Source organism: Mobula hypostoma, chromosome 6 (genome assembly GCF_963921235.1).
Source record: "Mobula hypostoma chromosome 6, sMobHyp1.1, whole genome shotgun sequence".
Classification (NCBI taxonomy): Eukaryota; Metazoa; Chordata; class Chondrichthyes; order Myliobatiformes; family Myliobatidae; genus Mobula; species Mobula hypostoma.
In genome coordinates, this window is record NC_086102.1 from 96,869,546 (window position 1) to 96,886,230 (window position 16,685).

Below are 16,685 nucleotides of genomic sequence, written 5' to 3' on the forward strand. Positions count from 1 at the left end.
AGAACACAGCACCAGATGAATGAAGTAAAAAGTTAGAGTAAAAACATTTAAAGCATCAACAATTGTCTACAAAGGCTTTTGCATTCACAATTTCAACCTTGAATGCATACTGGTAACATGGTGTCATTGTTGTATGATTCAGATTTAAACATTCTTCCCACAATTGTTCACCATTGCCCCTAATCCTCCTGCCACCAGCTTTGATCTGACTGGATAAAGTAATTAGTGAGGCATTGAAATCACATACTTCTGATTCAAAAGGTAAGCTTGTGATCCAGTTGGAAGCAAACAGCCATTGTGCTCAGTTCAAGGTGCCGAAACCTTCTGGGATCCTCCACATTACTGACTGATAATTCAGCAGTATAGGTGCACAGATCTGTCAGAGTCAAGACACCCAAGGGGGACCTTCTCAGGGGCAAAATGATGCCTTTGGTTGTATTGTGAAGGCTCCTTCATGAGCCTGTTGGACACTTGCTAATACTCTTGCTTCTGTTCAGAGTTGACTAATCTAATGGCCCAAAGCAGAAACTATAACGAGAGGCTGTGGGCCTGGGAAGGCTGGCGAGTTAATGTGGGGAAGAAACTCAGACCACTTTATGAGCAATACGTCGTTCTGAAGAACAAGGCTGCCAAGCTGAATGGTAAGTAAGCAAACAATTTCATGTGAGATGATGAGTGGTCATGTGAGAGTGTATCCAACAATCTAACTGGTTATTCTGTGCACGATGTGTCCAATAGTCTAACTGGTTATTCTGTGCACGATGTGTCCAATAGTCTAACTGGTTATTCTGTGCACGATGTGTCCAATAGTCTAACTGGTTATTCTGTGCACGATGTGTCCAATAGTCTAACTGGTTATTCTGTGCACGATGTGTCCAACAATCTAAATGGTTATTTTGTGCACGATGTGTCCAATAGTCTAACTGGTTATTCTGTGCACGATGTGTCCAATAGTCTAACTGGTTATTCTGTGCACGATGTGTCCAATAGTCTAACTGGTTATTCTGTGCACGATGTATCCAATGGTAACAAAGGACATTAAAGACATCCTGAACGCTAAAAAGAGGGCGTTTAGAGATGGAAAGAGGGAGGAGCTGAGGGCAATACAGAGGGACCTGAAAGCCAGGATCAGGGAGGCTAAAGACAGGTACAGGAGGAAGCTTGAGTGGAAACTCCAGCAGAACAACATGAGAGAGGTCTGGAGGGGGATGAGAACCATCACTGGGTTCCGGCAAACTAGCAACAGAGGAGCTGAAGGCAATGTGGACAGGGCCAATGAACTTAACCTGTTCTTTAACAGATTTGACATTGTGGCCCCTGCCCATCCCCCACATGAGTCATCTGTTGTCGGGCCCCAACCAACACATATTCCACTCTCCCCTCCTACCCCTCCTCACAGTCCCCCAACCTGCTCTCATGACTATACCCCTTCCCCACACAAAACCACCACGGTGGGCTTCACAGTTGAACAGGTGAGAAGACAGCTGAAATGTCTCCACCCAAGCAAGGCTGCAGGACCAGATGGTTTCAGTACCAGGGTGCTCAAAGCCTGTACCCCTCAGCTATGTGGAGTACTTCGCCATATCTTCAACCTGAGCCTGAGGCTCCGGAGGGTTCCTGTGCTGTGGAAGACGTTCTGCCTCGCCCCCGTGCCGAAGATTCTGTGCCCCAGCGGCCTCAATGACTACAGACCGGTGGCATTGACCTCCCACATCATGAAGACCCTGGAGAGACTTGTTCTGGAGCTGCTCCGGCCTATGGTTAGGCCACACTTAGATCCCCTCCAGTTCGCCTACCAGCCCCGACTAGGAGTTGAGGATGCCATCGTCTACCTGCTGAACCGTGTCTACGCCCACCTGGACAAGCCAGCGAGCACTGTGAGGGTCAAGTTTTTTGACTTCTCCAGTACGTTCAACACCATCCGCCCTGCTCTGCTGGGGGAGAAGCTGACAGCGATGCAGGTGGATGCTTCCCTGGTGTCATGGATTCTTGATTACCTGACTGGCAGACCACAGTACGTGTGCTTGCAACACTGTGTGTCCAACAGAGTGATCAGCAGCACTGGGGCTCCACAGGGGACTGCCTTGTCTCCTTTTCTCTTCACCATTTACACCTCCGACTTCAACTACTGCACAGAGTCTTGTCATGTTCAGAAGTTTTCTAATGACTCTGCTATAGTTGGATGCATCAGCAAGGGAGATGAGGCTGAGTACAGGGCTACTGTAGGAAACTTTGTCACATGGTGTGAGCAGAACCATCTGCAGCTTAATGTGAAAAAGACTAAGGAGCTGGTGGTAGACCTGAGGAGAGCTAAGGCACCGGTGACCCTTGTTTCCATCCAGGGGGTCAGTGTGGACATGGTGGAGGATTACAAATACCTGGGGATACGAATTGACAATAAACTGGACTGGTCAAAGAACACTGAGGCTGTCTACAAGAAGGGTCAGAGCCGTCTCTATTTCCTAAGGAGACTGAGGTCCTTTAACATCTGTCTGACGATGCTGAGGATATTCTATGAGTCTGTGGTGGCCAGTGCTATCATGTTTGCTGTTGTGTGCTGGGGCAGCAGGCTGACGGTAGCAAACACCAACAGAATCAACAAACGCATTCGTAAGGCCAGTGACATTGTGGGGATGGAACTGGACTCTCTGACGGTGGTGTCTGAAAAGAGGATGCTGTCCAAGTTGCATGCCATCTTGGACAATGTCTCCCATCCACTACATAATGTACTCGTTGGGCACAGGAGTACATTCAGCCAGAGACTCATTCCACCGAGATGCAACACAGAGCATCATAGGATGTCATTCCTGCCTGTGGCTATCAAACTTTACAACTCCTCCCTTGCGGGGTCTGACACCCTGAGCCAATAGGCTGGTCCTAGACTTATTTCCTGGCGTAATTTACATATTACTATTTAATTATTTATGGTGCAACTGTAACGAAAACCAATTTCCCTCAGGATCAATAAAGTATGACTATGACTATGACTAACTGATTATTCTCTGCAGGATGTGTCCAATGGTCTAACTGGTTATTCTGTGCAGGATGTGTCCAATGATCTAACTATTTACTCTGTGCAGGATATGAGGATTATGGTGACTACTGGAGACATAACTATGAAACCACTGGCACGGGAAAGTTTGCATACACCTCCAATGAGCTGATGACAGATGTGGAACGGCTGCTCAAAGAGGTTCAGCTTATTTCCATTACTGATCTTGTGTTCTGTCTATGCATGGTGCATTGGGATTGTTTATTATGAATTCAGGACTGCACACGTCTGCTGCAGAAGTTATATTTTGCCTGTCTGTGATATCTTGATGCATTTTAAAGAAAATTTAATTCTTCTATTTATCAGTTCCATTGCACAAAACCCAGAGAACTAGGCATGTTGAACCAATCTGTGTCTGATATTTTAAAAAGGATCCATAATAACAGAGTGCCACGCCTTTCCTTAGTTCCAGGAGAAGTACAATATTGGCCACTAATAATTATTGACATGAAGAGTAAGATATGAGGATCTTCTGGTTAAGGATGGCATCTTTTCCTAGCACTACGTCATGTCATAGCCTGTGATATGCATTGAACTCAGTGTCTTCTTTATGGGTTAGATAAGTCTGGATCCGCAAAACCAGGAAGAAAGACCATCGTGAACTTTGATGTCTGTTTTTCCCAGTATCTCTCCAGGGTTCTGAAATTTCAATCTATCTCCAAGGACCAATACATATTCCTTCATGGCCGTTGCTCCACAGAGTCATCCAGTTTAGGCAGAGATCCCTCTACTGCTCTTTGATTCCAAGTAGAGTTTATTCAATGGCATCTGCTAAATGGTGCATTGAAACAGGAGAAAGTAAATGGTGGACCATGGACAACTTGACATCAGGAGTGGGGAGATGGCTGGAACTTTTGAGTGGGGTAGTGGCAATAGGGCACTCTGAAAATAACAATACAATTGTGCAGAGAATGCATTGGTTTATGAAAGGGAAAGCATTCTACACTTCTGTTTGTTCTTTGGAATTGTAAGCAGCAAAGTAGATAAGGATGAACCAGTTGATGTGGAATTGGACTTTCAGAAGTCCTTGGTTAGGTTCCACACATGGAAATCCTTGAGTAACATTACAGATTTGAGAATTGTTTAACAGAACACAAGCAGGCAAATATCCAGATCAGTTTATGGCCTGGAGTCTATGCATACCATGGTGTCGGTTCCAGGTATTTGCAATCTGTATCAAAGATTTATTCAAAGGGATCACATATAATACATTTCAAGTTGCTGATGATACAGAACAAGGTCTAGGAGTGGGATTATTAGAAGGACACAGAGAGGGACATATGCTCAATCTACCAACAGAACATAGAACAACACACTGTAAAAGAGAGGTGAGAGTGGATATCGAACCGCTGGAAAACGATGCTGGAGAGGTAGTAATGGGGGACAAGAAAATAGTGAATTAACTGGATAAGTATTTTGCATCAGTCTTCACTGTGGAAGACACTAGCTGTATGGTGGAAGTTCCAGATGTTAGAGGCATGAACTGTGTGAAGTTACCATAACTAGAGAGAAGCATAACTGTGGAGGCATTAGTCATGATCTTTCAAGAATCACTAGATTCGGGAGTGGTTCTGGAAGACTGGAAAATTGCAAATGTTACTCCACTCTTCAAGAAGGGAGAGAGGCAGAAGAAAGGAAATTATAGGCCAATTAGTCTGACCTCAGTGGTTGGGAAGATGCTGGAGTCAATTATTTAAGATGAGGTCTCAGGGTACTTGGAGTCAGCATGGTTTCCTCAAGGGAAAATCTTGCCTAACAAATCTGTTCGAATTCTTTGAAGAAATAACAAGCAGGATCAACAAAGGGGAATTGATTGACAAGGTGCCACACACGAGGCTGCTTAACAAACTATGAATCCATGGTATTACAGGAAGGATCTTATCATCAATAAAGCTGTGACTGATTGGCAGGAGGCAAAGCATGGGAATAATGGGAGCCTTTTCTGGCTGGCTGTTGGTGACTAATGGTGTTCCATAGGGATCTGTGTTGGCACTGATTCTTTTCACATTATATGTTAATGATTTGGATGATGGAATTGATGGCTTTGTTGCAAGGTTTGCAGACAATATGAAGATAGGTGGAGGGGCAGATAGTTTTGAGGAAGTAGAGAGGCTACTCACGGACTTATACAGATGACAAGAATGGGTAAAGAAGTGGCAGATGGAATGGCAGTGTCGGAAAGTCTATGGTCATGCACTTAGGTGGAAGAAATGAAAGGGTTGACTATTTCCTAAATGCAGAGAAAATACAAAAAAAAACTGAGGGGCCAAGGGACTTGGGAGTTCTTTTGCAGGATTCCCTAAAGGTTGAGTCTGTGGTGAGGAAGACAAATACAATTTTAGCATTCATTTCAAGAGGGCTAGAGTATAAAAGCGAGGATATAATGTTAAGACTTCAGAAAGGATGTGCTGAAACTGCAGAAGGTTCAAAGGACGTTCACATAAATTATTCCTGGATTGAATTGCTTATCATATGAAGAGCATTTGATGGCTCTGGACCTCTATTCACTGGAATTCAGAAGAATGAGGCATGACCTTATTGAAACCTATTGAATGGTGAAACGCTTTGATAGACTGGATGTGGAGAGAATGTTTCATATGGTGGAAGAGTCTAAGATGAGAGGACACAGCCTCAGAGTAGAGGGGCGTCCTTTTAGAAAGGAGCAGAGGAGGAATTTCTTTAGCCAGAGAGTGGTGAATCTGTGGAATTATTTGCCACAGGCAGCTGTGGATGCTAAGCCTTTATGTATATGTAAGGTAGTGCCACAAAGGGGGGTGTTGGGAACGGACCCAAATGCAAGACACAGACACTGAAGTACTAGGAACAGGACTAGGATGCAGGACTTGTGCTAGGACATGGACAAGAAACAGGGAAACTGGACAAGGAACTAAGAACTAGGAGCCTGGGCTAGGGAGAGCAGGACCAGGACTAGAAACCATGGACTAGGAGACAAGGCTTTTGGACTCCAAGCCAGAGACTGGACAAGGACCCAGAACCTGGGTTTTGCCTCGGGCTCGGACCCCAGAACTAGGCAAGGACATGACATGGCTACCGGACAGGACGTGGCTGGGGTCTTGGCTCCTGAACTTGGAGACAGGCTGGGGTCTAGGCTCTTGAGGCTGCAGGCTGGGGTCTAGGCTCTTGACGCCACAGGCTGGGCTCTTGGCTCTTGAGGCTGCAGGCTGGGGTCTTGGCTCTTGAGGCTGCAGAAGCTGATAACTCTGAGGCTGGAGCTCGGAGACAGACTAGGAACTGTACATCAACATAGAGCCAGGACTTATCCTTCGAAAAGCCGGGACTCATCTTTAACACAACACCAACATGAGACAGGACAGTACATAGACATAGAGTTGGGACTCATCCATAGACAAGCCGGGACTCAACCTTATCTCCACACTAAGGTGGGACAGGTCCACCCATTAGGTAACGGCAGAATGGTCGGACTTACCCAACAGAGGCAAAGACAAGACAGGACAGATCCCCCCTCAGGGCAACGGCAGAATGGCCTGTCTTACCTTACAGAGGCAAGGATAAGACAAGATAGATCCTCCAGCAGGGCAACGGTAAAACGGCCTGGCTTACCCTACGGAGGCGAGGACAAGAAGAGACAACACCAAAGAATGACAGACAGTTCCATCTCTGCTCCGGGGTAGCTCCAACTCTCAGTTTGGCCAGCAACCTCAGCCGGCTACGGAAACAGCCAGATCCCTACCTAGCTCGGAGTAGCTGGCAGCCACTCAGCTGGCTCGGGAAGCAGCCGAATCCATACCACAACAACAGCTCCGACTACCAACAGCAAGGCTCCATGAGCAATGGTTCTCCAACACAGCCTAAAGATGGCAAGTGGCCGCTCTGGCCTTCCACCAGCAGGTTGCTCCCATGAAATCTTGGCAAGACAAACCAGCAGCCCACACTCAACCCCAAGGCTACTTATATTCCAAGCCCCAAGATGGGAATCAAGTGCCTATGATTAACTCAAACAAAACAAGGGACAGCTGGAAGACCCAGAGTCCTGAGTCCACGGACTGAACCGTGAACTGGAATGCAGACTTCACGGACCGGACCATGACAGGTAGCGGTTAATAGAGTCTAGATTGGTCAGGGCATGAAGGGATATGGGGAGAAGGCAGGAGATTGGGGCTGAGAGGAAAATTGGATCAGCCATGATGAAATGGTGAAGCAGACTCGATGGACCTAATTCTGCTCCTATATCTTATGGTTTTATGGTATAATGTAGAGTATCTGAAATATGAAGTTATACCACCACTAAGAAATCAAAAGCAGCCAATGTGTCTGTTGTGTGATTTTTTTTGAAAATTGGGGCAATAAAACCATCCAATCTCCTTGAGCATTTGAAGAGAATACACTCTGAAAAAGTGAACAAGAACTTGACCTATTTTAAGTCAATTTGTAAAAAATTCAGAAACAGAAAACACTTCAAAACATGTTTGCCAACACTTCACAACAGAACAGTGATGATTTGCATGCTTCGTACAACCTATCATTCCTCATTGCTAATCTGGAAAGTCCTTACAATTGGAGAAGAACTGATTCTGCCCAGCAATGGAGGTTCTGAGTACAGTTTTGCATAAGCTACAAGACCATATAATTAAAGTGATTCCACTCAGCCACAGCTCTGTTCAAAGATGAATAGATGAAATATCTGAGAATGTAGAAGATACATTGTGCAAGAATTTGCTCTGCAGTTGGATGAGTCAACTTTGCCAGGCAATGAATCTTTGCTTCTTGGTTATGTTCACTTCATAGAAGATGAAAGTATGGTTCAAGAGTCATTATTTGCAGGGGGACAGGAAGCAGATATGAAAGGGAGTCAATACTTTTGGCTGTTGAGCAGCTTTTCTGCTCACCAACATTCATGCTTGTGCAACAGTTGGGGCACCATTAATGACAGGATGCCACCAGGGAGTTATTATTTTCTTGAAAAAAGCTGTACCTAACATACTTACCATTCACTGTGTAATTTACAAACAACATCTTGTCACAAAAAACTTATGTAATCGGCTACACAAATCATTCAAGACTGTTATCAGAGTGGTAAATAAAATCAAGTCCCAGGCTCTCAGTTTGTGACTATTTCAAGAGCTTTATATTGAGAATAATAAACAGTTTTATTACAAGGATCTACCACTTAGAATTAAAAATTAGGGAGGCACAGAGAGAATCTGCAATTACCACAAGTACCTTTATTGTCTCAATGAAAGAACGCATGAATTTACACAACCGTTTAGTTGTGTGCACACTTACTAAGTCTTCCTGACCCTCCGTGAACTGTCAAAAAATTAAAAGGTAATATCAGCAAAAAGAGTCTACGCTGGCCGTATATTTCTCATAGTCCGATCTCCACGTGTCCTTGGGGTACTCCACATCTGGGATGGTCGGTCTCCAGAGAATTATCTCTGCTAGATCCCTGCTTTTATATTCATTCCTTCCCGGGTCAGATGTTGCATTTCAGTGTTATTGACTAAGGATCATCTGATTGACTGTTAATGGCCTCTTATTGGCTCTGGACCAAAACAGCATCAATTTATTGCTCTTCTTCCGCAAGTGACAATGAGTATTTTATAGATCTTTGTTCTCTTCGACTCTGAATCAAACCAGTAATCAGTTCAAATCACCCAGGGCAGACACAGACCACACCTTTCACAAACCTGCATATTTACATTATATCAAAGAAGACCCCACAAATAACTTCTTATTTGGAAATGCTCTCTAGTCCAGTAGATTACCTAGAGCATAATTGTGTCTATTTTAAAACACAGATCAAGCCAAGCAACTTCAGTTCACAAAATGGAGGTTTCAGAGCAGCTTCACAAAATGGAAGCCTTCATCTCCTTCAAGCACATGGCAAGACCAAAGACAATTGGACTCTCTGCTTCCACTGTCCATGAATCATTTAAATTCACTGATTTGTAGACTAGATCTGGCCAACAGTTTGAACTCCTGTCAAGGGAAAACTCTCTGAGATATTTTTATGCGCTTTTTGAAACTGCGATAGAATTATTTGAAGGCTCAAATGCTTCATTCAGTAATCAACTGAAGAACATTAGGTATGACATTACATATTTGTCAGAATTATTCACAAAGTTTAATGAAATTGATCTTCATTTGCAAGGAAATGATGTGGATCTTATCAAAGTCAAATCAGTCACTCTCACACTTCTGTCCAAGTTAACTCTATTTAAGTTGCAAATTGTCTGTCACAACCTTTTCCAAATTCTAATCCTCTCTAAGTTGGAAGAGAAAGAAAGAATACCAGATGATGATCTACAGGTATACTGTGTGAGTTGCATAAAGACATATCAGAGAGATTTCAGAATATTTTCTTGAACCAAAATCCAGATTGGGCAATAAAATTATTCCTTAGTAGTTGTAATGAGGAATTACCAGGCAGGATGGAGGAAGAACTGATCTCACTACAAGATGACTTTGACCTGAAGTTGAGACTCAAAAACATTATATCAAGTCTTGTGGTTGCAGAAAGAAATCTCTGAATGCTATCCTGCACTGTGAAAAAGGATCAAGATGTTCCTTATTGTCTTTCCAACATCATATTTAGTGGAAAATAGTTTCAGTGTAGTCACAATACTTCATTCAAAATAATAAAACAAACTGCAAATTTCGAATATAGAGATCTGAAATTCCTTCTGAGTGACATTCAGCCTGATGTTGAGAAGGTGATATCACTGCATCAAGCCCATCCATCTCATTGAAAAGTGAAAAAGCAATGAAATAATGCATAGTTGGACTACTAAGGTACACTCTAAAATTAGAGTCATAGAGTCATAGAAAAGTACTGCACAGAAACAGGCCCTTTGGCCCATCAAGTCTGTACTGAACAATTTAAACATTCTAGTCCTATTGACCTGCATCTGGTTCATAGCCTTCCATACTCCTCCCATCTGTGTACCTACTCAAACTTCTCTTAAATCTTGAAATAAAGCTCACATACATCACTTGCACTGGAAGCTCGTTCCGTACTCTCACGACCCACAGAGTGAAGAAGTTTCCCCTTATGTTCCACTTTAATGTTTCGCCTTTCACCCTTAACCCATGACGTCACCCAACCTCAGTGGAAAAAGCCTGCTTGCATTTACCCTATCTATATCCCTCATAATGTTGTATACCTCTATCAAATCTCCCCTCAATATTCTACATTCCAAAGAATAAAGTCCTAATCTATTCAATCTTTCCTTATAATTCAGGTCCTCCAGTCCTGGCAATATCCTTGTAAATTTTCTCTGTACTCTTTCAACCTTATTTACATCCTTCCTGTAGGTAGGTGACCAAAACTGCACATAATATTCCAAATTAGGTCTCACCAACGTCTTAAAGAATGTCAACATAACATCCCATCTCCTGCGCTCAATACATCGATTTATGAAGACAAGTGTGCCAAAAGCTTTCTTTACCTGTTATCTACCTCTTTCGGCACTTTCAATGAATTATGGACCTGTATTCCCAGATCCCTTTCTTCTGCCACACTCTTCAGTGCCCTACTGTTCACTGTGTCAGACCTACCCTGGTTGGTCCTACCGAAGTGCAACACCTTGTACTTGTCTGCATTAAGTTCCATCTGTCATCTTGCAGCCCATTTTCCCAGCAGGTCCAGATCCCACTGCAAGCCATGATAGTTTTCCTCACTATCCACTACACTCCCAATCTCGATGACATCTGCAAATATGTTTTTCCAGTAACCGCTTTATCATTCAGATCATTGATATAGATGACAAACAACAATGGACCCAGCACCAATCCTTGCAGCTCTCCACTAGTTACAGGCTTCCAGTCAGAGAGGCAACCCTCTACTACTACTCTTTGGCTTCAGCCATAAAGCCAATGTCCAGTCCAGTTAACTACCTCACCTTGAATGCCAAGCGACTGAACCTTCCTGACTAACCTCCCGTGTGGGACTGGTGCAGAGCCAACAACCTGTCTCTGAATGTGAACAAAACAAAAGACATGGTTGTTGACTTCAGGAGGACATGGAGTGACCACTCTCCGCTGAACATCGACGACTCCTCAGTAGAGATCGTTAAGAGCACCAAATTAAGACCCTGCAGCGGATAGTGAGGTCAGCTGAGAAGATCATCGGGGTCTCCCTTCCCACCATTACAGACCTTTACACCACATGCTGCATCCGCAAAACAAACAGCATTATGAAGGACCCCACACACCCCTCATACAAACTCTTCTCCTTCCTGCCATCTGGCAAAAGGCACCGAAGCATTCGGGCTCTCACGAACAGAGTTTCTTCCCCCAAGCCATCAGACTCCTCAATACCCAGAGCCTGGACTGACACCAACATACTGCCCTCTACCATGCCTATTGTCTTGTTTATTATTTATTGTAATGCCTGCACTGTTTTTTGCACTTTATGCAGTCCTGTGTAGGTCTGTAGTCTAGTGTAGTTTTTGTGTTGTTTCATGTAGCACCATGGTCCTGAAAAATGTTGTCTCGTTTTTACTGTGTAATGTACCAGCAGTTATGGTTGAAATGACAATAAAAAGTGACTTGACTTGACTTGACTTGTCAAATACCTTATTAGAGTCCATGTAGACAATATCCACTGCTTTGTCTTCATCAACTTCCTGGTAACTTCCTCAAAAAAAGTTATAAGATTGTTTAGATGCAGCCTACCATGCACGAAGCCATGCTGACTATTCCTAATCAGCCTCTGTCTATCCAAATACTCACATATTTGTTCACTGAGAATAGCTTCCAATAATTTTCCCACTACTAATGTCATGCTCACTGGCCTATAAGTTCCTCATTTGGTTTTAGAGACCTTTTTAAACAGCAGAACAACATTAACTCCCGTCCAATCCTCTAGTACCTCACCTGTCGCTTAGGATGTTTAAAATATCTTGGCTAGGGCCCCCGAAATTTCTGCATTTGCCTCCCACAAGGTCTGAAAGAACACCTTGTCAGGCCCTGAGGATTTATCTACTATAATTTGCCTCAAAACAGTAAACATCTCTTCCTTTGTCATCTGTATAGGGTCCATGAACTTGCCTCTGCTTTGCCACACAAGGTAGCGGCAAACAGCCGGACCTACCTAGCGAAGGCGAGGACACAAAGACAGATCCAAACAACGAAAGACAGTTCCTTATCTAGACACAGCAATCCTCCGGTCTTGCTCCAGCAGCAGAACTTGACGGCGAGAACGCTGGCGAGGCTTCAGGCGAAAGGTAGCAGGTGAGGCTTCAGCCAAGGGCTACAGAAGGAAAGAGAAGGGAAGGGAAGGGAACAGTCTAGCAGCTGAAGCTGAACCCAGGAGCTGTTTATGTAGCCAGCCCAAAATGAGAATCATGTGCCTCAATTAAGGCACCAACAGAACAAGGGAAAACCAGAAAACATGGAATAAGGATCGATGGACTGGTCCGTGAACCGGAATGCGGACTTCACAGACCGGACCATGACATTCTCCCATAGAGCTTCTTCCTGGATTCCACAAATATGTAACTTGCAAAACTGCCATTATCTGTAAGCGTTCATAGCATGGTTCAGCTATTGATGACTCTCCTTGCTCCTGATTCCTTGTAATGGACATGTGAAGGCCAACTCTTTAACCTCTGGATAGGTTGACATCTGCTCATTATGTGTGGAATGCATTCTTGAAGGTCTCATTTGAGGGCCTTGTGATAGGATGCACTTCACTCTCCTTTTGTGATCAATGATTGTTGTCGTTGTTGTTGTTCGTCCTTCGTAGTCGAAGATGACCATGGCTTCAAAGTCAAATGGGAGATTGGTGGCTGTGGGTCCGGAGGTGACTGATGAGGCCAATCCGGGCCCTGAAGTCTCACCCACATGTGGGACACAAGTGGGTGGGTGCTGTCGTGGCAGTGGATGCTGCTCGGGCCTTGCGCACAGCACACTTTCGTTGCGCCTCGATGATGCGCCTGACTTCAGCTGCACGGGCTCCTGTGGTGATCTTGCTGTGCCAAGCTGGATGGTCGAGGGCAAGCGTCTCCCATGTGATGATGTCGACACTCAGGCCTTTGAGGGATGCTTTGCGGCAGTCTTTGAAACATTTCTTCTGCCCCCCGACTGAACGCTTGCCCTGACACAGTTCTCCATACAGCAGCTGCTTAGGCAATCGGCTGTCTGGCATTCTGACCACATGTCCGGCCCACCTGGCTTGGGCTTTCAGCAGGAGGGTGTAGACGCTGCAGAGCCCAGCTCGTTCCAGGATTTCCGTGTCGGAGACTTAGTCCTGCCACCTGATGTGGAGGAGTCTGCGGAGACAGCTCAGGTGAAAGTGGTTGAGCTGTTTGGCGTGTCTGCTGTAGACAGTCCAGGTCTCGCTGGCGTAAAGGAGGGTGGTAAGGACCACTGCACAGTAGACCTTCAGCTTGGTGGTAAGGCTGAGTCCTCTCCGCTCCCAGACATTCTTACGGAGTCTCCCAAAGGCGGTGCTGGCTTTAGCAATCCTGTTGTTGACCTCAGCGTCTATGTTCACTGCGCGAGAGAGTATGCTGCCCAGGTAGGTGAAGTTGTCAACTGCCTGGAGGTTCTGGCCCTTCATCGTGATGCGCGGCTCCTGGTATGGCTTTCCTGGGGCAGGCTGGTACATAACTTCGGTCTTTTTGGTGCTGATAGTGAGACCGAAGTTATCACAGGCTTGTGAGAAGCAGTCCATTTCACGCTGCATCTCCTGCTCTGTGCTGGCGTTGAGTACGCAGTCATCAGCAAACAAGAAGTCTCTGAGGACAGTCTCTTGCACCTTTGTAACTGCCTGCAGGCACCTAAGGTTGAACAACCTGCCATCAGTCCTGTACCTGACGTGGATTCCTTCTTCGTAGTTACGGAAGGCATCTGTCAGCATGGCAGAAAATACCATACTGAACAGAGTCGGGGCAAGAACGCAGCCTTGTTTGATGCCATTTGTCACTAGGAAGGCCTCCGACTTGTCGCCGTCATCCAGAACTTTCACCGTCATACCGTCGTGGAACTGCCAGACGATTGTGATGAACTTGCTGGGGCAGCCAAACTTCTCCATGATCTTCCACAAGCCTTCTCTGCTGACCATATCGAAAGCCTTGGTTAGATCGACAAAGGTCACGAAGAGGTCGCTGTGTTGCTCCTGGCATTTTTCCTGGAGTTGGCACACAGCAAAAATCATGTCCACGGTCCCACATTCAGCACGGAAGCCGCACTGGCTTTCTGGGAGCAGACCTTGTTCAAGATGTTGGAGAAGGTGGTTGATTAGGACGCGGGCCAGAATCTTCCCCGCAATGGACAAGAGGGAGATGCCTCGGTGGTTGTTGCAAGACTGGCGGTTACCTTTCCTCTTGTCGATGTGGACTATGCTGGCATCTTTCAGCTGTTGCGGGACCTGTCCCTTTTTCCACATGGACTGGAAGAGTACAGTCAGCTTTTGCATCACGACAGGGCCTCCTGCTTTGTATACCTCAGCAGGGATTGCATCGGATCCTGGCGCTTTGCCACAGAAGAGTTGCTTCACTGCCTTCCTGACTTCATCTACTGTGGGGAGGGTGTCAAGGTTCTTGTTGATCCCTACCTGGGGCAGGCGGGCAATGGCCTCGTCGTTGATGTCGGCAGGGCGGTTAAAGACGTTGTTAAAGTGCTCAGCCCACCGATCCAGAATCTGCTTCTTCTCTGTCAGCAGCTGCATCTCATCTGCGTTGAGGAGGGGTGAGGAGCCGGAGGACTGGGGTCCGTATACAGCCTTAAGCGTATCGTAGAAGTGCTTTATGTCGTGGCTGTCTGCATAACCCTGGATTTCATCAGCCTTCTTGCTGAACCAGCTGTCCGGCATCTCGCGAAGTTTTTTCTGCACCTTTCTTCTTGCGTTGGTAAAGGCATCTTTCTTGGCTAGAGACGTGGGGTCATTCTGATGCACTCTGTAACGTTGATGTTTCTCCGTTAGTAGTGCCTGTATTTCTTCATCATTCTCATCGAACCAGTCTTGGTTTCTTCGGGTTTCTGGTCCGAGATGTTCGAGGCCGGTAGTGTAGACAGCGTCTCTGAAGGCCGTCCACTGTTCCTCAACGCTGGTCCCATGTTCCTCTGGTGTGTCTGGCAGTCTGCCTTCAAGGTCATCGACGAATTCTTCTGCAACCCTGCTGCTTTTCAGCTTGGAGACATTCAGACTTTTTGCAGTCTTCTGCCCTTGGAGTCTTCTCATGGGCAGAATGCAAAGCCTGAACTTGGACACAATGAGGCGGTGGTCGGTCCAGCAGTCGGCACCACACGTGGCTCTCGTCACTCTGACATCCATCCTGTCCCTCTTCCTGGTGATGATGTAGTCAATCAGATGCCAGTGCTTCGAGAGTGGGTGCATCCATAACGTCTTCTTATGGGTGGGTAGGCGGAACAGGGTGGTAGTGATGACAAGGTCGTGTGTGGCACATGTCTTGAGGAGCAGAAGGCCGTTGTTGTTACACTTGCCAATGCCGTGTCTTCCAATGATCCCTTCCCAGGTTTGGTAGTCTGTCCCTACTCTGGCATTGAAGTCCCTGAGAACGATGAGCTTCTCTGACTGTGGGATTGCTGAGATGAGGGCGTCGAGTTCTTCATAGAACTTGTCTTTAATGTCATCCAGGTTGGTCATGGTGGGAGCGTAGGCACTAATCAGCCTAGCACTCTTCTTGTTTGCAAGTGGGAGCTGAAGTGTCATCAGGCAGTCGTTGATGCTTTCTGGGTGCTTGGTGAGTTTACGGGCGAGGTTAGAGTTGATGGCAAATCCCACGCCTGCTTCTCGTCGTTCAGCGCTGCTGCGACCGCTCCAGAAGAACGTGTATCCACCACTATGTTCTGTCAGCTGGCCCTTGTCTGCTGGCAGCGTTTCGCTGAGAGCTGCTATGTCCATGTTGTAGTGAGCTAGCTCTTTTGCAACCAGTGCAGTTCTTCTCTCTGGTCTGTCTGCCTTGATGTTATCTTGCCGAGTTCTCACGTTCCATGTGCCAAGGTTGAGCACCATCACTTTCTTCTTCACTTTTGGATTTGAAGTCATGACTTGCGCTTGACTTGGATTAAAGTGAGGGAGAGTTGCGCAGGTTGTCAGCCTCACTCTCTCGTGCCAGCCTATCTGGACCCAGTGGCAAGACATAGTCGAGACGGCTAGAGATAAGTCAGGATGCAGTGGATGGCCAGCAGTGTTCTATGTGTCTCACTGTGCCCTCTTAGCGCTCCACGACGCATTGCTGAGAATCGCCTTTCTGCCCGTTGAACCAGTGATGGTTTCTTCCGCGCAGTCCGCCAAATCCAGGCTTCACACGCTAGGTAGACAAGCCCTGAGTGTTGTGGGTCTACGGCTGTGATCAATGATACACAGTAACATACTCATTTAGCTCTGTTATCTACTGTGGCCAGCTCAGTGCACCTTGTAAACTCACTTTACTTGCAGTTCAAGCATCCTTATGTATTCTAGTGGACACCCTCTTTTTAAACCTCACCTCTTAGCATACACTCAAATCTTTATCAGTGGGGTGGGTTCACACCAAGGGTTTGCTATTCCACTTCAGAGATTCAATCTACATTTCATTCAGTGTATTTCCTTCTAAAATACAGGACAATAGGCAGTCATTTAAACAAGGGAAATCTATTGAAAGAAGACAGTATTCTCTTTCATGGCCTTCCACAGAGACAG

The 16,685-nt window shown here is 45.8% G+C and overlaps 1 protein-coding gene across 3 annotated transcripts in view; it reads left to right on the forward strand.

Moving 5' to 3' along the window:
* The window catches only part of ace2 (angiotensin I converting enzyme 2), a 140,920-nt gene that overhangs the window by 45,739 nt on the left and 78,496 nt on the right, over positions 1-16,685 (forward strand). For all 3 annotated transcript variants that reach the window (XM_063051288.1, XM_063051286.1, XM_063051287.1), the window contains exons 4-5: positions 498-641; positions 3,081-3,193. In XM_063051288.1, the coding sequence (XP_062907358.1) occupies positions 498-641; positions 3,081-3,193 (257 nt within the window). The remainder of the gene's footprint in view (positions 1-497; positions 642-3,080; positions 3,194-16,685) is intronic.